Source organism: Urocitellus parryii, chromosome X (assembly GCF_045843805.1).
Source record: "Urocitellus parryii isolate mUroPar1 chromosome X, mUroPar1.hap1, whole genome shotgun sequence".
Lineage (NCBI taxonomy): Eukaryota > Metazoa > Chordata > Mammalia > Rodentia > Sciuridae > Urocitellus > Urocitellus parryii.
In genome coordinates this window covers 115,682,558-115,706,147 of record NC_135547.1, presented here as the reverse complement: position 1 = coordinate 115,706,147, position 23,590 = coordinate 115,682,558, and the positions used below count along the sequence as shown (strand labels likewise).

The 23,590-nt window shown below is 39.1% G+C and overlaps 1 protein-coding gene across 2 annotated transcripts in view; it reads right to left on the bottom strand.

The window, feature by feature from the left end:
* Positions 1 to 23,590, bottom strand: part of Smpx (small muscle protein X-linked) — a 55,565-nt gene that overhangs the window by 15,889 nt on the left and 16,086 nt on the right. For both annotated transcript variants that reach the window (XM_077793848.1, XM_026401378.2), the window contains exon 4: positions 16,776 to 16,924. In XM_077793848.1, coding sequence (XP_077649974.1) covers positions 16,790 to 16,924 — 135 coding nt within the window. In that variant the 3' untranslated portion in view covers positions 16,776 to 16,789. The remainder of the gene's footprint in view (positions 1 to 16,775; positions 16,925 to 23,590) is intronic.

Here is a 23,590-nt window from a genome sequence, read left to right as displayed (position 1 = left end):
AGATGAGGCAGAACATCATGGTGAAAGGGTGTGGCAGAGAAAGGCTGCTCAGCTCATGACAGCCGGGTTTCAGAAAGAATTCTCCTCACTAGGAACAAAATATAAACCCCAAAGGCATGCCTCAAGTGACCTACTTCCTCCATCCACATCCCACCTGCCTATAGTTATTCAAATTATTAATCCTTCAAATGGTTTAATTCACTGATTAAGTTACAGTTCTCATGATCTGAGAATTTCACCTCTAAACATTCCTACATTGTCTCACACATGAGCTTTCAGGGGATACCGCTTATCTAAAACATAACTGTCAGTGAGGTTAAGTGAATAGTTGGTAAGTCAATGCCATTGACAAAATTCTTTATCCTGTACATTAGGATTGTCCCTTGTAATTTGCACAGCACATTTCATCCCCATGGGAGCTATCCTGTCTGCCATGTGGAGAGTCTGCCTGGGGTAATGATTAAGAAATCTGCCTAGATTTGACTATTGTCTGCCCCACTGTCTAGTTGTACAATCTTGGGCAAATTCATGTAACTGCTCTGTGCCTCCATTTTCTCATCTGTAAATTGGAGCTCCTACATGTACAAACCCATTTAAGTCTCATAAGATAAAGTGCTTTGAACAATGTCTGACCCTTGGAAAGACTATGACAAGTATTTGTGATTATTGCCTCGTTGATATTTAGTGTGTCTGAATTTCAGCAAAGAAATCTGACCAAGTGTCTCACTGTACATTCAAACACTAGGTAAAAACTGTGGAGTGGGTGATAGGATAGTTATAGGATCTTTGAATGCCCAGATCTAAACTATCTAGATTGATGTTTGGCTCTAAGTCAATGGTTCTCAAAGTATGATACCCAAACCAACAATAGCTGTAGCCCTGGAAACTTGTTTCAAATGCAAATTCTGGGACAACCCCAGAACAACTGACTCAAACCTTTGGGGTTTAACCCAGCAATCTAAGCTGAAGTCATCCCTCCAGCTGATATTACTGCATGCAAAACTTTGAGAATCATTGCTCTAGACCTATCTAAAAGGTTTCCTTCACAGAGGCCCACAGGATGCTGTCCCTGGTGCTGCCCTGTCCCTATTCTACTCAAGATCTCAAGTTAGGGAGAAAGCTTCTTAAATTGGCAGGTCATCCATTCAGTGCCAGCCTGGAGGAACAACTACATGATTGGATGCTAGAATGTAAACTGTAATGATCTCCATAGGTTGGAAGTGCCTGCCAAATTTTACAGAGTTGTCTTAGTTTTTAATAGAGATAGCTTTCTTTTTTTTTTACCTAACTCAAATTTCTTGGCATTTTTAACTTCTACATGATTGGTGAAGTTGTCAGCAGTGATCCAAGCCTCCATGTACCATGGCCCAAGTCCACACCATGGTAAATGCTGCAGAATTGCAGCAAGCAATAGAAGGTTGACCCCAACTATAGAAGCAAAGTCCTGACTACCACCTCTTGTTATTTTAGAATTTGATTATCTAGTGAGAAATAGTACTACTCAGAAGAGGAAACCATGTCTAGACTCGGGTATGAAGGGTTAGAAGTCGGGTAGTGGTGATGAAGAGGTTCCAGAATTTGATGCAGTGGCATTTGCCACCTGTGCTGTAGTACTGGAGTATTATTAGCTGTTTTGTCTTATCTGGGCCATGAGCTCCTCTTCCTATGCACTGGGAGCCGGTGCAGCCAGGGGCTCTGAAACCAACTGGGTTGGTAGGGTGGCCCGCTCCTGGCTGTGAAAGCATTTCTATAATTATTCCATAATTGGATTGTATTTGGGTCATAATGACTTCCAGGCTATCTCCCCTGACAGATAACAAGCAGCAAAATTTGTATATGATTCTTCAGGGAGTACAGGACACCATTTTTTTTTTTTTTTGGCTATTGGTGATGACAGGGAGCTTTTCAGAATAGTTGACCTGTAGGGTGATGATTTAGGGGCATCTTGAAATGAAGTTTTCCCAGATATGTATTTTTTGGCAGGGGAGGATTACATGGTAGCATTTCAGCATGATTTCCAAATCCTGGTGCAAATATATATATATATATATATATATATATATATATATATATATATATAGTATATATATAGTGTGTGTGTCTTGTGTTTATATGTGTTTAAAGATTACACTTAAGTATGATCCTTTTAATTAGGCAGTGAGGGTTGGGGGTGAAACTCAGTGGTAGAGCACCTACTTAACATGTACAAAGACCTGGGGTCAATGACCCTCAGGATGACAAAATATTAAAAAATGAAATAAAATTAGGCATCAGGAAAAGAGCAAATAAAAATAAAAATTGAGACAATATATTTCCTTTGGAATTTATCTATAAATAGAGATGGATAAGTTAATCTTGGCTATCTTTCTATGTCAATGAAAAACAAATGTCTTCCTGGATAAAAGGAGAGCCATTATCTGGTCAATTCTGGCCCGGTGGAATGGGTTATAGTTAATCCCGCTCCTTGGCAACTATAGTTGCAGACTATGTAGTGATCTTATTGTATTCATTAAAAGGGATTGCTCCCATTTTCTATAAATGAACTCAAATAAGCTGATGTCACAATTAAGCTTAAAATTAGCTTTCTCTGGAGGGAAATAATAGTATATGACACAATCATATACTATTGTGAAGCTGGAAGTTATGTAAGAATGTACTATAAATTCAATTTCTGCCCTCCTGATCTCACAGAGGGGCTCAAAAAGAGAATAAACATGGAAGCACTTTGGAATTTTTAATATCAATTTCAAGGACTTGTTCATGTTATTGCTACCATAGCCCCTATGTAAAAGGTGTGATTTTATTTATTTCATAAAACTCTAAGTAAGCATCCGTTTCCTCATTGCCTGCCTCCTGATGCCCCTTTAAGCAGCCATTTCACAAAGTCTCCAGACTCTCATGTTTTCTGGCACCTGTATTTATTAGTAACTGCCTACCTGTTTACTCTTATTTCAAAATAGACAACACTTAATTATTAAATTAAGCAATGTCAGAAAAAGGGAGACAACACTCTGAAGGGTAATAGTTGAAAATTGGATGTGGATATAGCATAAGACAGGACAGGATGTCATAGAGAAGACACCCAGGGCACTTCTGGGTGTCTTGACAAACACAGCTCTCATTTTATTTCTGGACCACATGAAGGATTACTATAAAGATAAGCTTCGTCTTTTTGGCCATCAAACCCATCTGAAATGTTTGGGAAAATGGTGTATGAGATTCACTGTTTGACTTTTCCCTGAGAGGAGAGGAACGGCAGCTTCATCTTCCAAGTATTTCTTAAACTGATTCTCTTTAGAGAAAAATCAGAAATCACAAACCAGATGCATTTGATGGATAAAAATTGGGGAAAGAGGAGAAAAAATCCCTTGAAGTCTCCAAAACAAAATGAAAATGCTCAAGTGAAATGCTTATAATTCTGCTGTCTCAAAACAAGGACTTTGGAAACAAGAGCTGCTGCAGGTTTTGAAAACTGGAACTGCAATGCCTCCTCCAGGAGAAAGAGGACACTTGCAGGTCAGAAATCACCTCACCAACTGGTGCAAACTGCAGTGGCTCAATGTAGGTGGTGACTGAGAAACAGGTCTTCCTGGATGCTTGCAAGTGTTTCAATGAGCTCATATTAGTCACTAATAATTAATGGATTTTAATTTTCAGTGCACTTTCTTCCCATCCCCTGGGGAAATATGCAGAGCTAATCTTTACACAGTATTTCATTTATAAACCAACCAGTTCTGAGCCTTGAAAGAAAGGGGCAGAGTGCAGAAGGCATGGGCACATTTCGGGGACAGCAAAGGGGATGAACACTTTCTGGATGCTGGCTCGGCTCATACCAGCTGACGCAGCTGAGTCACTTCTCTGTCTTTATGGTCCCCTCTCATGAATTGGCATTATTATTCCTATTTATATATTTAGCTCAGAGTGATCAGGAAGTAGACCAAGGTCACAGAATTATATGTAACAGCTGAAAGTGGATTGCAGGTGTGTTCCACTCTTCAGTAAATCCAGTGTCTAGTGCCTGCTGTCAGGTGGGCAAAGCTGTGGCAGGAAGCCTATCCAAACCACCTCAAACAGTCTGTCAACTCTACTGTGACCACCCTACTCCCTCCTGCAGAACTCAGGTTACAAACCCTTTTCAATTGCCAGTAACCAATGAAACAGAGACAATATTCAAAATGAAAACTGTATGCCTTCCCTAGAAAGTTAGGACATAAAACTGGGAAATAGAAGACTGGGATTTTTTTTAGTTGTAGATAGACACAATACATTTATTTTGTTTATTTTTATATGGTTCTGAGGATTGAACCCAGTGCCTCACACATGCTAGGCAAGTGCTCTGCCACTGAGCCACAACCCCAGCCCAAGAGACTGAGATTCTAGACTGGTACTAATCTTGACTCAGTTGTTCCTGAGACTCAGTTTCTATTGCTAATAGATTAGGGATTTTAAATTCTTTCTAATTGTAACATTCAATAGTTAATAATAGTAATAGCCATTATTATGCTGAGAACTTTCTACAGCCTATGTAATTCAACGTTTTTCAACCCACCATGAAGTATGACAATTACAAATGTCTTCAAACATTCCTAATTGTCCCTTGGGGGGAGAAGAATCTAAACCCCATGAGACAGATGAAGAAACTGAGGCTCAATCATTATGTAAAAATCAGAGACCAAGGGAATAGCAAAGCCAAGACCTGAACTTATGCGTGAATCTCCTCTCTTCAGCATTTCTTTCAGTAGAATACCTATTTTCCAACATCCTATCTGGAATAATTCTTTGTTGCCTATATTCAAAGGCTGTACCTTATCATTTCATCCCTGCTTTATCCACAATGCGTTAATGTCCCCTCTCATTCCTCACCCAATTAGTATGTGAATTCCTTGAGGGGCATTGTCCTTTATCACCTATGTTTTTTTCATCTTGAAATATTGGAGATTGAATCCAAAGGTACTTTACCACTGAGATATATCCCCAGCCCTTTTAATTTTCTATTTTGAGACAGGATCTCAATAAATTGCTGAGGCTGGCATTGAACTTGTGATCCTCCTGCCTCTGCCTCCTGAGTAACTGAAATTACAAGTATGCACACTGCACCCGGCTCTCACATATTTTTAATGTCACCATGACTGACACGGTAGGTGCACACATACTCACTTAATAAATGAGTATATTTATTCCAGTACTTTAATCCCTCCCATTTATATATAGTTCATAGAGTTAATGTACATTGTGGGAAAAATGTTAATTCAGCCAAAGTAAATTCCAACTAGCCCACATACAAAATTGCTAGTAAATGAAAATCGAGTCTGAATAAATGGATGTTTGAACACTCAGGATTTAATAAACCGGTGTGGTAAGTTTTTAGGAACTAATTGTCTGTGAAACTAAAGGGCAGCCATGATTCCTATCATTTGTATTAAAAATTGGGGGTCAGGCAAGAGCTAGGCAGCCAAACGTGTATTACTTGTTAAGGATTCAATTGCACCGTGTCAGGGCAGGTCTTCTGGGGTGGAAGAAGTGCCATTGTCCTTCCTACAGAAGTTATCCAATGACTTTCTGGCAATAGAGAACGCTTGCTTTCCACTGTTTTTCCAGCAGTCCAGATGAATTGTTCTGAACAGCCTTTGCGCCACCTGCCTGGACGAAAGAGACTTCAATCTGTCGACTGCTTAATAGAAATTTCCCTCAGTGAGAAGCCAATTGACCAACCCTGCCTGGGACTAAACCAGCTACCACCTCGCCATCTGCATAAAGCTCTAAACCAGAGGGTGTGGAACGATGAGTTCACCAGCAGGGAGTGGTGGCAAGGGAGTACAAGTTAAATTTGCAAGTCTTGATTTGCTCCTCGTGATTCCTTCTTCTCAAATGCCACAGCATGTGCAGGGAGTTAAAACGAGCAGCGAGCAGCGTTGTCACGATGCAGCCAAGCCTGATTAGACAGCCTGGAATTCATTTCCCCAGTTTTCTGCGTGGGTTGCACACAGCATGAGAGGGAATAAGAGAAAAGGCTTCATGGCTCAGAGACGGCTGCACCATAAATGACAAAGATGCACCTGACAAGCCCTTGCTCATCCTGGGAGCCAAGGCAGGCTCTGCAGAGGCTTGGCAGTCTCTGCTGTGGTTGTGTTGGCACTGGGCACAACCCACACCAGCCTTAACATGACCATAGTCTCCTCTCTTCTTCCCCCTCCCTCATTTCTTTCTCTCTCTTTACCTTTCTCATAGTCTCTCTCTTTTTTTCCTGATTTTTCTGATACAAATGGGTATTAAGCCTTTGTTTTTTCAAGATTTTTAAATAGAGAAAATTATTTGTGCTTCTTTGTGATGTTTTTCCCATTTTTCTGTGAACCAGGGTAGATGCTGTAACTCACATTTGAATCCCCAATGTCTGATATACTCAGCACCTGGTGGATATTTATTCTTAATAAATACTGACTGGCTGGTTGAATGAATGAATGAATGAACAAGCAGATGATCAAATAAGCCAGTATGTGAGAGTTGTGATTCAGTATTCCTCTTTGAGGAGATGACAATTTCTTCAGTGTCTTTAGCCTTTGCTTGCTTCACTCTGACCCAACACAGTGAAATATTTGCAAAGACTGTTGCCTGGTTTCTGTTCTCGCGACTAAAAGGCCCAGGGGTCACTCTAGTTAAACTGGGCTAACTGGGCTGCAAGAAATAACCACACAAGAGACACAAATACCTTTTTCTTTGGGGTCGCTGTGACGGCTCCTCTGACCTTAAGGGTCCGCAGAAAGAGAGAGAGAGAGCAAGAGCACGCTTTTATTGAGGAGAAGCTATTCAAATGAGGCAAGGGGTCAAGTTTCAGGGGGCTGAGTCTATCTTCATGATGTCCACTGTCAGCAGGTTGACTGACACCTGGGTAGGCCACACCCAAGGGCAAGTAAGAGAAGGGGACACACACAAGGCACTTCCATGGAACATTCTATCCTAAACAGGGCAAGGGGTTATATTACAAAGGAACAGGTGAGCGTAGCTTCACCCATGGGGCTGTAGCAAGACACACCCATTTCTGTGACTGAGCGCCTCAGCACCCAGCTGGGGAGTGTAACTCAGTCACCCGTAAGGTTGGCCTCCCACAGACTGTAACTCAAAAGGACATTTTAAAAGAATGAAGTGGGAAATAGTGATTTAAAGGGCTAGCATGGAGTATAATAGATGGTGGTGTGACCCTCACCTCTGTTAGTTACAAGCTGGGTGACCTGGGTCAAATTACATAAGGTCTCTTAGCCTCCTTTCCTCATAAAGAAACTGGACATCATATTATATACCCCATGCAGTTAACATGAGGAGCAAATAAAATAATGTGAAACACAGGATGTGGTATAGGACATATCACAAACATATAATAAATGGTAATGCTCATGATTACAATAAAAATGATAGTGATGATTACTAATGCTTAACATAAACATTTTAAAATAGTTGGTGAGCTGCTGAGATAACCTACTGCTCTCTGATACATTTGAGATGAAAAAATATCCTACAAAAAGTAGTTTGGATATTCCATGTACACCATATAGCATAAATATGCTTACTTTTACCAATTGATAAAAATAATTGTATTTAAGATTACCTTATTTCTATGTCTCTAATTACTGTGGAGAGAGTTTAGATGTTGGGCAGTTAACTACTCTTTTTGTTAATGTCTTAATTTCTGTAAAATGCACTGAATTGATTGCTTGGAAAAGAAAGTTTGAAGCAAGTTGCACTGACATTCAGCTCTCAAGCAGATAAAGCAGGATTACTCAGCACTACTGACATTTGGAATTAGATCATTTTTTATTTAGGGGGCTGTCCTGGGCACTGTGGGATATTAAATATCCCTGAAATCTCTCCTACTATATAACAGTAGAAGTCCACCCCTCACCCAAGGTATGACAAACTAAACTGTCTCCAGACATTGCCAATGCCCATGAGGGACAAAATCTACATATATTCCCACACCCTGGGTTGAGAACCACTGAGTAGAAAAACATGCTCCATTAGCATTGAGAGGAGGGGACATGGTGGTCATGATTGTATTTTTACCCATGGAAATTTACATGCCAGTATACAAGGATCTCAAGATTTGGGTCCTGAATCACCTCTGCCTTCTACCATGCTTGCTGGAACAGATGTGTTTCTCTGGTCTCAAGTCTATTCTGTAAAAGTTGTCTCACCAGTTCCAGCTCCCTGCTGAAAATTCACACAGCAGCCCCTCCAGGGCTCTGTTTAGTAGAAGCCATCCAGGTGATTTCAGTGTGTTTGCCATGGAGAGGCTCTTCAATCAATGGCCACAATCAATTCAAAGGCTCCTCAAACTCACCCTCATTGAGTCCTTTATACCCAGCCAGGCTGAAATCAGAGCCTAGAACAAGAGCTTTGCCAAGCAAGAAAACAAACGAATGAAATCTTGATGCAATTCAAAACCACTGCAGAACTCACTTTCTCCTAACCTAGTGAAGAGCAGGGGAAAAAAAAAGAGCATCACAAATCAAAAGAAATGTGGCTTCACTAAAGAGTGAAAAATCTCAGCCTCAAACCATTTCCTTCAGAGAAAGTGAAGAGACCTTGTGTAATTGGGTCAAAGCTAGGAAGATGTCAAAATTGAGGACAAAACATTTCCAGCAAACCACAGAAAAGACATTTGGAGAAGCTTTTTGTTTTGTTTTGTTTGAGTTGAGTTCTATGTAAATCAATAAATCAATCTTAAGTCTTCTGCAGAGGGAAAAGGTTATGAAATCATGACAATGACTATGAGAAATAAATCTTAATAGTGAAGGCTAAAAGGCAGCATAAAAATATTCTTGTGAGAAAATGTATAGTGGAAAAAGCAAGATACAAATCTGTACAAGTGCTATGAATGATGCTTTCTCAGAAAAAAAGTATAAAGAGAATCAGTTCCCATTTACTGAGTAATTACCCATCCCAGGTGTTGTGCTTAGATATAATTTTGCAAAAACATCTCTCTAATCTTTTGCAACTACCCTATGAGGGATGTGCCATTTTCTGTTTTGTTTGTGAAATAAAATAGATACATCAAGCTCAACATTGCAAAAGTAGAAGGAAATGAGATCAAGTCTTTATGACCCCAAATCACCATATTGTTAGCAACTTGATTATATTTCATTCCATATGCAGAGGAAAAGACTAGAAGGGGAGAGATCAAAGTGAATGTTACGCTAAATTGGTGATCTGGACAATTATGTTTTTATTTTCCAGTTCTGTTATGATGTTCTAGTGTTTATATAGATAGATTTTTTTAAGTTATTATGCTTAGCATTTGAAAGGAATGATATTTCTATTCACAAATAAATTCAACCATAAGTTTACTGTAAGATGATAAAAGACATGTTTCCCAAATATGTAGCTGCTAATATTGATTTGGTTGGTTACGGATTTGAGATCTTTCTTTTTTTTTAATATAAGCATTTCCAACTAAGCACTTGCTTTCATTGCATCCCATAAGTTTCAGTATGTTATATTCTTATTTTTATTAGTCTCAAAGTATTTTTTAATTTCCATTGTGATTTTTTTCATTGACACATTAGTTATTCAAGAGTATGTTATTTAAGTTCTACATTCCCAAACTTCCCTCTGTTATCAATTTCTAATTTCATTCCTTTATGGTCAGAGGGCAGACTTGTATAATTTTAATCCTTGTAAATTATTGAGACTTTTTTGGGGGGTGCAACATTTGGTCTGTTCTGGACAGTGTTCCTTGCATACTGGAAAAGGATGAGTAGTACTCTGTTCTTGTTGGATAGAGTGTTATATGTGTGTCTGTTAGGTCTGGTTGCTTTGTAGTATTGCTCAAATCTCTGTTTCCTTGTTGATCTTCTGTCTGGTTCTAGCCATTAAGGAAAATGGGATATAGAAGTCCTCAATTATTATCATTAGATTGTCTATTTCTCTGTTTATTCTGTCAATTTTTTTAATTTCTATATTGGAGGGGTCTGTTGTTAGGTGCTAAATGCACTTCTTATCGAGTATCTGGATATATCATTTTGCCTTCCTGCCAACACTCAAAATTAGCCCTTGAGTCAGTAAGAATGACAGTGATGCATAATGCTTAACATTTAAGAGTAATAAGCACCTTATGTTCTCCTCTATCAGAGATGACATCTCTCTGGATGACTGGTTGGTAAATATGTCTTATCTGGACATAAATGTTCTTTGAAAAATAAAGTCAAAGAGTTCTTGAAAATTAAATTTTCTTCTGGTTTTCCTCTTTGGAGAATATAAACCAAATTTGACATTTTCCCTAAATTTTCAGTTTCTCAAAGGAATCACTGAATTGAAATCATATTTCTGAGCCTATTACTGGTTGTGGTAAAAAATGTTACTGTCAGCACTTGCTAGAGAAGCTAGTCTAGCTTTTAAGTAGTAATCCCCCTAATATACAAGGACTTGGAAGCTCCCCATTTCTAAGAGACACCAGACTTGCTTGCTATAGTCAAGGTGCCACTATCATTCTACAGACATGCCTGTGTGCCTGGTAGGTATTAGGTGCATTGTAGTCTTTAAGGATCCATACCATGGCATCAAGAAGATAAAAATCAGAAAACCAATATGTTACAATTTGATAAGTATTACAGCATAAATAGAAGATGCTAGAGAAGTGCTGGAAGAAGGGGGCTGTTACAGACTGAATGTTTGTGTTCCTGCAGACTACTTTGTTGAAGCCCTAATCCCCAATGTAGAGTATTAGAAGGGGTGGGGCTTTGAGGATGTAATTAGATTTAGGTCAAGAGGGTGAGGCCCCCATGAAGAGATTAGTTCCCTTGTAAGAAGAGAAAGAGATCTCAGAGCATCCTTCTTCTACCATGTGAGGACACAGAGAGAAGTTAGCTGTTTACAAACCAGGAAAAAGGCTTTTGCCAGAATGTGACCATGCTGGCACCCTCGTCTGGGATTTTCACCCTCAAGAACTATGAGAAACAAATGTTGTTCAGCCACCCAATCTATGATATTTTGTAATAGCAGCCTAAGAACCCTAAAATAAGGGCACCCCAACCCCTACAGGGAATATGATTCTTTTCCAACCTACAAAATTCAGAATCAAAGCTGGTTAGCTGATATAGAATATAGGATACAGATTAGGTTGAGATTATGGAACTATGTATGGGTCCAAGGGAGTGGCAGATCATTTCAACTTACTCGTGTGTGCTACTGTACAGCCATGTTTCTTGAAGTATGGTCTAAGACCTATGGGTTGATCTCAAAACACTGCAGAGATTCAGGGGCTTCCCTCAGTTCTTAATGACAAATGGGGATCAATTCCATAGGTTTTCACTTTTATACATGACCAAAAACTAAGTGAATTAATAAGAGTCATTAAAAGTTTGAATTTGGGGAATCACCTGAAGTATGTGTTGATGGATGAATGGATCAAGAATATGTGATGCACATATAATGGAATATTAGCCATAAAAACAATGAAATCACATCATTTGTGGCAAAAGGAATTGTAATGGAGGACTTTATTCTTAGCAAAATAATCTAGGAGCAGAAAAAATACCACAAGTTCTCACTCACATGTGGAATCTAAAAACGTTGACTTCATAGAAGTACAGAGTAGAATAGTGGTCACTAGAGACTAGGAAAGGGAAAGGAGGATGGAGAAAGGTTGGATAACAGGTGTCAAAGTGCAGTTATATGGGAATAATGGGTTCTGGTGTTCTACTGCACAGTGGGGTGACTACATTCACAATAATTTCTTATACCCTATAAAGAACTAGGAGTTTGAAGCTTCCCAAAACAAAGAAATGATAAATGTTTAAGGAGAAGGAATTGCTAAATACCCTTATTTGATCATTACACATTGTATACACATATCTAAATTACCACACTGTACCTTAAATTGTACAATTATGCCAATTTTAAAATGCCAAACCACAAAATTGTTTTGCATTTCTCTGAGACCTTAGTTTAGTGTTTATGTATACTAGTTTAATTATGTATGAAGTCTGCCTCCCACACAACACTTGGTCATGCCACTATGCCCAACACTGAAGAGATGCCCTGTAACTTCAGAATGACAATTTCTCTCAAGAGCTTCACCAGTCCCAGAGCTTCTGATTGCAGCTATCTTGGTGTTAACTAGCATTATTGGAGAACTATTCTTAGGATTTACCTTTGTTAATCATTTCTTTTTCTTGTAATTGCTGCATCATTACCACTTTAATATTTATATTGTTCCTTTCCAATTCTTTGGTATCACTGAGAGCTTTTACCACTGGAAAAAGAGGAGAGACAGTATAGGCAAATTGTAGGGTCTTGGCCAGGTGCAGTGGCATACTCCTGTAATCCCAGTAGCTCAGGATGCTCTGAGACAAGAGGATCATGAGTTCAAAGCTAGTCTCAGCAAAAATGAGGCACTAAGCAACTCAGTGAGACCCTGCCTCTAAATAAAAATACAAAATAGGGCTGGAGATATGGCTTAATGGTTGAGTGCCCATGAGTTCGTTCTGTGGTATCACCTCCCCCACAAAAAATTATAAAGTCTTATTTTTGTCTGCCCCAAAATTTTAACAAGTATTGCCCCAGATAAACTGTTGAGTCTCACCAAGCTACCTTATTAATGATGGCCTGAAATTTCCATATGTCCAGAGGCTATCTCTGAGCCTGTTTTAAACCATTCTCTTCCTTTTGCCTTGAAATTGTCCCTGACTCCAAATCATCACAAATTCCTCCTCTCATAAATCTTTACTGCGTAACTTGTTAGTGGATCAGAAACAGCTGTGAGATATCTTCAAACATATAACTGCTGTCTAATTCTTGAATTCTCTCTCTTGGGAATTAGTTTGACTTTCCATCAAGACTTAGGTATCCTGAGGTCAGGGACCAAGTTTTGTATCTATACATCTTAGTATGAAATGAAGAAAGTACCCAAGGTATAGAAGCATTACAAGGGTTATTTCCAAAGCACCTGTGGTCTAATCTCAGGGTTGTGAGGCAGCAGAAATGGACAGAGTCTGTTTGGACACCAGCCCTGAGATGGTTCCCCAGAACTGTGTCGATGAAGTCTGTTGTGGCATCTGCTGTAGCTATGAGCAAATGAGCTAACAGGACTTATGGGATTTTTGCTAATGCAGCAAATAAGCAGGAGTGTACTTGTTTTTCAGACTTTGCTGCTGGTCCTGCCTCTGCATCTGGCTCTTGAACTTACTTTCGTTTGCTTGCTTGCTTGCTTTCAGTACCAGGAAATGAACCTAGGGTACTCTATCATTGAGCTATATCCTCGGCCCTTTTAAAATAATTTTTTTGAGACAGGGTCTCACTGAGTTGCTGAGGCTGGCCTCAAAATTGTGATCCTACTTCCTCTGCCTCCCGTGTAACTGGGATGCCAGGTGTGTGCCAGCCACCACACCCAGCTCTTGGACTTTTATGAATCACCATCTGACCACCACAATTTTGTGAAATCACAGCCAGTAGAATTGCAAGAACCTATGGTTAAACACCCTGCCTTCCCTGCCCTATGCCACTTCCAGCCTGGTTTGGGGTCCCATTTGGGACACTCATATGTCCCTTGGTATATGCTGTCTCATTCTTACCTGGTCTGATTCCTGACTGGGTCCAGGTCCTAAGTCCTTTTTTACAAGCTATGATTCCCCATCCCTAATGGGCCTTTATTGGCCTTTCTGGTTCTTGTACTGTAATGTTTTTAGTCAATTTCCATGAACAATCTGGCCATGAAATAAAGCAGGGAACACATCTAAAAATCCTGCTTAAAAGGATACACTGATCTTGACTAGAAGGATATGCTGCTCTGTCTTATATATCTAAAGATTGTATTAATTATAATGTGGACTTTGATTCTTGAGTCTCATGGTTTTTGGTGTTTGTCAGTATGAACACATTAGACTTACTCTGTCTTCAAACCAATGATCTATTTGATCAAATAATTGGACAATACAGAGTGAAGGTGAGTGACAACAAAATGGTGGCCCAAGAAGGAGGAAATCAATCTAACCAGTGAGGGGTTAAGTAATGTCTGTTCCAGCATAGCTATTGCTTATGAATTCATTAAATCAATGAATGTTAGGAACTGCTCTCCCTCTGTGACCATAGACCTATAACCACTGAAATCACAGGTTTGCAGAACAGATGAGTTAAAAGCAAACCAGAGCACTACTGCTTCTACAAGAAATAAAGATCCTTTCTTAGCTTAAAACAACGTCTGTACTCATTTGGAATTCAGATCAATTAATCTGACAACTTAGATGTTCACATTCCTGTGAGATTAAGTATAAATAGGTTTCTCAGAGAGGTTTCACATTAGAATTGTTCATGGGGATGTTACAGTTTGGATCTGGAATGTCCCTCAATGGCTCATGTGTTGAAGACTTGCTTCCCAGTTAGTGGCACTACTGAGAGGTGGTGGAAATTTTAGAAGATGGGGACTAGTTGGAGGAAGTAGGTTATGGGAGTAGGAGGTGCCTTTGGAAGGGCACCCTTTCTCAGCCTCTTTGTCTTGCTCTCTTTTTGCTTTCTGGCTGCCAGAGATAGCAGTTTTGTTCCACCACGCCCTTCCATCATGAATATTTGCCTCACCACACACCCAAAGCAGTGGGGCCAAACAACCATAGACTAAACCTGTAAAACCAGGAATTTTAATAAATAAATCTTTCCTCCCTTTAAGTTCATTTTCCAAGGTAATTTTTCACAGTGACAAAAAGCTAACACAAGGGAGAAGAAACATTAAAATCTTCTCTGAGAAAATGAAGTGACAAAAATGTGTACTGGGTACTCTGCTACCTTTTCAATATTTTATTGAGTTGATTTTGTTCTCTGTTTACTGTAACCAAACATCCAAGGCTACTGAATCAACTGCTGCTGTGTACCAATGCAAGGTCCTCTCTGAGCTCATTTTTAACAGCCCTTCCTTGAATCTTCAAAGCCAAATTCTTTTGAAACCGGAACTAGGGTTAAATTTAGGTCAACATGGATTTCACAAAAGCAAATCCTTTAAAGTTTGCATTAAAAATTCATATGTCTAACTAGACGGCCTTGTTCGGCTGATGATAATATTACAAAAAGTTAATTTCCCGTCTCTAGGCTTTCTCACAAGGAAGTTCTGTAGCTTCATTCCAAATGGATTGGAAGATTTCATCTCAGTTTCACAACACAAGCAGGACTGAGTATGCTTATCATCAGTTTGCTCCATTCTGTCATAAATAATATCAAATGCATGTAGCCACATGTCAGGTCAGTTCCCGTTCATGTCATTTTGTCCCCATCCAGGTTCCTGGGATTCATTTCTATGGGCATGGGTTCCCTCTGTATTTTATTCTTACTCTTTTTTTTTACATAACTGAACTACAAACCTTAAATACTGTTTTTTTTTTTTAGTTTGACTCAAAATGGCTATTCTTTTTCTCTAGACTACAAAGATATCTTTTTTGCAGAAGTAAATCCATACACGTATGACACAAATAACATGGCCACAACATATTGGATTGTCTCACAGAACATTCAGTTCTTCATTCTGTCTTAGAGGAAAAGATATATCAGGGCCTCATCTGCCCCCACTGCTTTCCTCTGCCTTCTAGAAGGTCAGAAAATTTTACCCCAACAACAACAGGGAGTATGTAATCCATCTGAAAGTTGTGATGGGAAGAAGGGGTTGAAGCAGTATAACAAGTAGGTGACAGCATGAACTTTGAGGTCAGAAACCCTTTTTAGGATGTATGATAGATGGAGAACGTCAGCTTCTCTAAGACTCATCTCAAGAATTAGGGCAATAGTTGGGTATCAAGAGGCTTATCAGAAACAATAGATATAGTGCTTTTCACAAAGTATCTGACACATGGTAAGTGATTAATAAGTGCTTCTAGAGTTCAGCACATTGTTGATAATAAATATTGATTGAATAATTGGGCAAGTGGACAAATGAATGAATGACCATTCAGTGAGATCAAAGCCTGTTTTAAGTTCTCAGTATAGATTCCTCTCCTGTAGACGTCTGCTTAAGAAATGGAATAGATTGTGCATGGTTGGGTTTAGTAATGTTAGATAAAGGTACACTTGCTCTCCTCAAGTCTTTTGGAGAAAGAGCAATGATTTGGGTCAATTCTACAATCCTCCTGGTGGCAGAATTTCTATACCAATTGACAGGAGCCTGCTTTACAGATAGAGGGTGGGCTGAGCCCCCAGCAGGGGGTCATTGTTGAACAGATAAATTAAAATGAAACTAAAGACACAAGGCCTGCTTGAATTGCCTTATTGGGGGTAGCATGTATAGTTTTAAACCTACACTGCTCCATCCACAGGAGTTACTACAAGGTACTATCTGCCTTACACATTCCTGGGTTAATTCTCGTCAAGCCCTGAACTCCTATTCTGTGCCCCTTTACACTTCCAGACCTGTTCATCTCCTTGCTCCTTGGATCTTCTAGCTAAAGGAATAGTCCACTGCTCTTTGTGGTATGTGAGTGGGGAAGAAGCATGTGGATGAAAGAGGGATCCCTGGATCCCAAGACCAAAAGCTCCTTAAATCCATTCCCCAAGCATTTTTCCTCTCCTCACCCTTCCCCAACCCAGAAGGGTGACCAGAAAGGAGCTGGCAGGCAAACATCCTCAATTTCTGACTAATTGTAGAATAAGATGAGGCCCAAGGCTTGGCTTTACCAGAAAAATGCACCATAGACATACAAGTCTAAATTGAAGGCTCCTGGTACTTAATAAAATTCCAGACTTCTTCTGTGAAAGGTTTCCTCAAACCATTTTATAGTGGTGTTTTTGAGTCAAACTAGTTTTTAACTCACCTTTTTTCTGCCAACTACTGTTCAGCTTTGGGGACATATTTCAGTTCACTTTTAATATTCTGGATCTCCGATAGGTTGACCGCAGGTCCTGGAAGTTTCTTTGCTCCCGGAATTGGCTTCTTCTCCTCATCCGAGGTGGGAGGAGCTCCCTGAAGGGAAATGAGAAGATATTCAACTCCCTAGAAAAGATATTTGATCCTTCTCTGGTTCATAGACATAAACCAGAAAAAAAATTAAAGCAAGAACGTCAGATTGTGATTCTAGCAGAGTTACTTTCTCTTGCATTGTTGACACAGCCTCAGTTCCAATAAGATCTAGAGTTTAGTAAAATAAATCTGGAAGAACAAAATAAGTAACTTTAGTGTATGGCTGGCTCTAATGATGACGTAGTTCAGGAATTTTCAAGGTTGTATTTGAGGTGCTGTGGCTGCCAGTCTTTGGTCCCAGACATCTTTGAAAAGTATAAACAAAAGGACATAAGGGAAACCACTTTGAATAAGGACAGGGTGTGAGGGGACAATAGAGGAGGCCCAGCCTTCTCCTCCTGCTTTGAAAATATTTTAAATTTCTTATCATGACGTGTTGTTATGTTTTTGTCACAGCTTTAGGGCAATATCTACATCCTGTCCTTTTTATGGCTCTTCCAATGCCCAGTTACAGATACGCACAAGCATACTTGATGATTGCTGATTAATTTATTAATCTTGAGAATGTACCATAGTGACAAATCCACACCTCTATGTACATATACCCAACACACATACAACAGTGACTATAAGACAATAAGATCAGTTGCTGTGTATGGCTCCAACTCATTACTACAGAAGAAAGTTGCTTCTTAGTACATTCTTTCTATTTGCTAGAGGTGGGGGAACACAGTCTCCAAGGGCCTGGGAAGAAGCTATTTAAGAGAACATTTGATCACTTGGCAGCCTTGAGAACATGCCTCCTATCAGTTTACTGCAGGGAGGGTACTCGAATGACAGTCCCAGCTGCTTCGCCCTAAAATCCATCCATCACCAGCTGAGGTCACGCTTCCCACGGCTGCTTGTAACCAATGACTGAGTGTGACAGGAATCCTAAGGCAGGTCTATTCCTGGGAGACACATGACACTTCAACAGAGCAGCTCTGGCTGGAAAATTGACCTTAGAGCAGCCCGGAAGTCTGAACTGCTTCCACAGATCCACCCCCCTCCATCCTTCTCACCTTCCCCTGCAGTGTGGTCTGACTGGTGCTCTGACAGCCTCCCGCCACTCCCTCCCACTTTTCCTTACAAGCAGTTTCCTCAATAAATATTTTGCACATCTAATCCCATCCTTGAGCCTGCTTCTTGGAGGACACAAACTAACATGGGCTCAAATGTGAGACTGACAGAGTTCCACGTTGGGGGCCAATACCTGGGTGAATTAATACAATTCCAAGGGGAAAAGAATAAGAAACTGAATGCCTGCCTTCTGTGAAGCCCTAGGCCCTCCAGTTGGCAGCCCTGTCATTGGGATGATGCTGATGCCATGTGTTAGTCCCTGCCAGCTCCTATGCCTAGTTCTCAGATTGGTTAGAACTTGAAGAACATTTTCAAGCTTCTCCAAACCCTGACAAATTACTTGGAAGACATTTCTTTTATAGACACATTTTTAAATTGCTTATTAGAGGGAATGAGTAGACACATAAAATATTGAGGTGATGTTCTTGTACTAAGGGCTAATGGCTTTTCCTATAGTCATTTTCTCTGAATCTGGTATAGTACTGATGAAATGGCTAACATGTCACCCACATGAAATGATAAAGTAAGTCAATGTAGACTATACCTGCTGTAAATATCTGGAAGATACCATTTCTGCAGGTCAATGTACAGAGCCATAGGATTGGCTGCTTTTCCTCACACACACACACATTCGTCATTTATAAATGTAGATATAGAAGCAGTAATTAAAGCTGTAAAACATCTACTTGGATGACTAGGTATTCCAAAATGTTCTTTGTTGGGCTTCCAGGAGGGACTTTTTAACAAGAATATAAAGTATTGCTTTTTTTTAATATGTGTAGCAGTGAAATGAAAAATGTTTCCTCACTTATAAATGTTCCCATGGTTGTTAGGTGGGTAGATCTTAATAAAGAAGCCTGAAGGAGAAAAATGTTTCCAATTCCTTCTGTTAAGTTCCCCAGTAAGTCATATCTTTGAACATCAAAATGTGCTCCATTGGCACATTTAACACATAATATCTATCTCTGAACTTATGTGTCAATGTACAAAGATTTATGTGAATATATGCAGATGAATAATGGTAATATTTAATAGTGGGCATCTTCTTCTCAAGTTATTAAAACCTCAGTGCACTGTGTTGTTGTTTTTTAAGCAAGGTAAGACTTTTAGTATTTGATTTAGAGAGGTGAGATATAATGGAAAATTATAAGTGGATATATTTAATAATTTGACATTATGATATTGACTCAGGAAGGGGGTTAATGGTGGTGCATTTTTAAAAACTGAATCTTCTCTCATCTTTTAAAAACTTAATGAAATACAATTCTATTTCTTCCACGAATTTGTTGTTATAAGGATTACAGTAAATTAAGGCATGAACAAGCTGAGTTCCAGATGGCCTCATTTGGCTAATTAAGTACATTCTTTTTTTGTTTCGTTTTCATAAATAGATATTTGAACTGAGAAGGGACATGGAGGACATTCTTTGGTTCAGATGAAGAAAGGATGGGAGAAGCGTTATAGACCACAGCCACATTCCCAGTTTTAGGAATGACTGTTGGGAAGGAAAATTCTTATTTTGGAAGTCACAGAGTATTTGTAAAGGTTAGCAAAACAGTGAAGCATTTTCCAGCTCACTTGCTTTCATATTCCTCTTTGCTACCAGATACTTTACTGAGTACTCCCCCGAGCTCTCCTATGTGGGGTGACAGTCTATACTGTTCACTCATGCCCAAACACTGAAGACTTAACAATAACAGCAAACACTACTAGCTGTTCTAAATTACACATACTTGCTCATTGAACCCTCATACCAGCCCTATAAATCAGGCACTACTCTTACCTTACTCACAAGACTTAAGCACAGGAGAGCTGAGAAACTTGCTTAAGGTCACACAGCTAAGAAGTAGCTGAACCAGAATTAAATAATATGTTCACATTTTGAAGAGACCTGATGGAAAGGGAAATATTTAACAGAAAATCCCAACATGCTATTTTGTGGCTCGATGACATTTTGATCAAAAGAGAGATTTGGGGGCCTGGGGATGTAGCTGAAGCAGTAACACGCTTGCCTGGCATGCGTGGGGTGCTGGGTTTGATCCCCAGCACCACATAAAAATAAAATAAAGATGTTGTGTCCACCAAAAAGTGAAAAATACATATTAAAAAATTCTTTTTTTACCTTGATTACATGATTTATTGTTTTATATTTTTATTTGTTCTAATCAGTTATATTTTACCAAAATTTATTAAATTCTTGCATTCGCTAGATGTCAAGAGATCTAACGTTGTAGACTGACACATTATATTCACCAGCAAAGGGCTAAAGTCAATATATTCAGAATGTTATTGCAAATCTCTTCAGTGTTTAATATAAATAGATGTGACCAAAATGGTGATTTTTTTTTTCTCCAGTGGATTAACTTTCCCATGAAATTATAGCATGATGTAGAACACTGGTAATTATCAACTCCCTCAAACCTGAAGATACTCTCAAAACTGCTAGCAACTTGTATTTAATTTTGATTAGAAATAATACAAAAGTAGGAAAAGTAACCTGTGATTTGAACCCGTGAGTGAACTCTCTCCTTTCTAGCATTAGTTTAGTTTTTTTTTTTCCCCCAGTTTAGATTTGTGGACAGGACACCATATTTCTCACATAATAGTGTCCTCACATATTACTTTATTAAGTCTGTAATAAAATTTAGTTAACATTAAACTTTTGCACTAATGTCTGAATTTAGACCAGAATCACATAGTCAATGATAGGAACAATAGAAACTATATATACTAACATTGATAATATGAATTATTAATTTAATATTTATGTTGGATACTACATATAATATTTTTCAATGTTTTTTTTTTAATTTTTATTATTAGTTGTTCTAGAGAGAGAGAGAGAGAGAGAGAGAGATTGATTTGGGAGGCTTGGTGGAGGCTTTTCAATACCTTTCCAATCACTTTAAGCCAGCAGGTGCTTGTCATGCAAAAGACCAGGCCTGCCTATGAGGATTTGACTATGAGGGTCCTGTGCCAGGCAAATGCCAATGTCTGACAGGCCAAGCACACAGAGGGTGCACTCTACCTGGGGGAGCAAAGCAAAGGGCTTGCCAGAGGCCACAGGTGGGCCAGAGACAACCAGTGTTCACAGGCTTGTGAGGCTGCCAAAGATTCATTGGATTTCTGCTGGGGTGCATCTTTTTCTTCACATCTGAGAGGGTATCAGGATCAAAAACTCTTCTGAGTTTACATGGAGAGCCTATTGACTGTGACAGAGATATTATGTTAAGATCCCCATGTTATACCAAAATTCTCTTAAGGCAAGGCTTAGCAATGAGTCCCAAATCTATGGAAGTAAGCAATTTTGTTTCCAAACTTAGATAGTAGTATTAAATATGAATGTAGAAATTATTTTGAATTCAGATTCTATTTTCCCAAACTATGCCACAAATGGCAACTGGGACTTACCACACAGAATCCTACTTAACCCACCTTGTACCCAAGCCAAACTGCCCAACCCAGCCCCTTAAAATATTGTTTCTGTGAAAAACTAATTCTGTGATCCAGGCCAGAGCTTGAAGCAGGAGAGCCCACTCCTCTGGAAAACCCACCAGTCCTCACAGTTCATTCCTGCTTGTGTGATAAGGGAGCTCCCCAGCTGTACTTTCCTCTTGCCCACTGAGCCCTGTGAAGAAGTGTGGTACCATTGAAGAAATACTCCTGGGGTCTCTGGATCTCTGTGGATACCTTACTCTATCATGTGAAGAATATTAGTTGGCTATTTGTATATGTGGCTGGTTATAAAGTATATATTCATAAACTAGACTGTATCCATTCTTGATTATTTTAGAATGTGCTGGAAACCTCAGATTGGGGACAAAGCAAGAGTGAGAGCAAAGTGCTTCCCTAGCCCCCTCAGTGATGCACTTGTGTGGAAGAAAGTACCACTTGTACAGAGAAGAATCAAGGACCATCTGTACCACAGAGAAGAAGTAAGATTCGAGCCTCCAAAGCAACTGTTACATCAGTCAATTTAATGAGAAAGAAGGTCAAGCTACCTTCTGATTAATTGCCACCGTAGTGACAGACACAGCTTAAGAGGAAACATGAGAAGAAAATCTAATGACAACAGGCATAGGAAAAATTCCACTGCCTTCCATTTTACCTTCCCATGGCTCTTTCTCACAACATGCAAAACAGTAAGTCCAGGGGTCTCTCATGAAAATTGGACAATTAGATCAACTGATAAATAATCATTTATCAGATACCTACTAGACTATGCCATATCCATTATATCACAGATTATTTTATCACAACAACACTCTGAAGAATGGAGGAGATACAATTTGAGGCACACTCTCAAGTACTTGACTCAGATCCTGGATGGAGAATTCATGAGATAACTGGAAGGCAAGTTACAGAACTAGAACTTAGGGTTATATAACCATTGAAAAGCAAAGTAGGGACCTGGGGTTATGGCTAAGCGGTAGCACACTTGCCTGGTGTGCATGAGGCACTGGGTTTGAGTCTCGGCACCACATATAAATAGATAAATAAAGGTCAATTAACGAATATTTTAAAAAAAAGAAAAAGAAAAGAAAAGCAAGGTAGGATCAGGTGTTTTAAACTTGCATATTCAACAATTTTATTCATCAAAGGTAACTTAGTAGCTGAAATTCCAGAACTTGATGACATCACTTAAATAGTTCATTTCTTTGTCTCAAGAATTATCTATTGATGGGAGGCTGGAACCACTGACCCAGGACCACATCAAGAATGGTCACAGGGCTGGGGTTGTAGCTCAGTGGTTGAGCACTTGCCTTGCACATGTGAGGCACTGGCTTCGATCTTCAGCACCACAGAAAAGAAAAGAAAAGAAAAGGAAAGAAAGGAAAGAAAGAAAGATATTGTGTCCATGTACAACTAAAACTATATTAAAAAAAAAAAAAAGAATAGTCACAGGAGGGATGGGATCGTGGCTCAGTGATAGAGCGCTTGCCTAGCACATGTGAGGCACTGAATTCTATCCTTAGTACCACATTAATAAAATAAAGTTTAGGGGCTGGGGTTGTAACTCAGTGGTAGAGTGCTTGCCTAGCATGTGTGAGGCACTGGGTTTGAGTCTCAGCACCACATATAAGCAAATAAATAAATAAAGATCCATCAATAACTAATAAAAATTTAAAAATAAAGTTTAAAAAATAGTCACAGGAGAAAAGATTAGATACAGGATAAAATCTTGTTAGTAACCATAATATGGTGATAGATGTTTTTTGGGGGAAATTCCCAAAATGTCACTGAAAAAGTAAAAAAAGCCTTTTTACTTTTATCACAAGATAAAATTCAGTTTTGTGTGCATTGTGGCTTTATTTAGTTCCATTTTCCTTGTCTTGTGCTAATAAAATGCTTCAAAATCTTAATTTTTACTTCAGAATCAGATCTTCCTTCCAGGTTTCAGCAGAAAAGTCACATGTGAATAAAAAAACAAAAACTTCTGAAAACTCTTTGCTACTTATTGCATAATTTAAGCCTTCATTTTAGCAAACCAGGTACTTGAATTTGGGGAAGAAAAATTAGAGGGAGAAAAAAAAGTAGAAATGGAGTTTT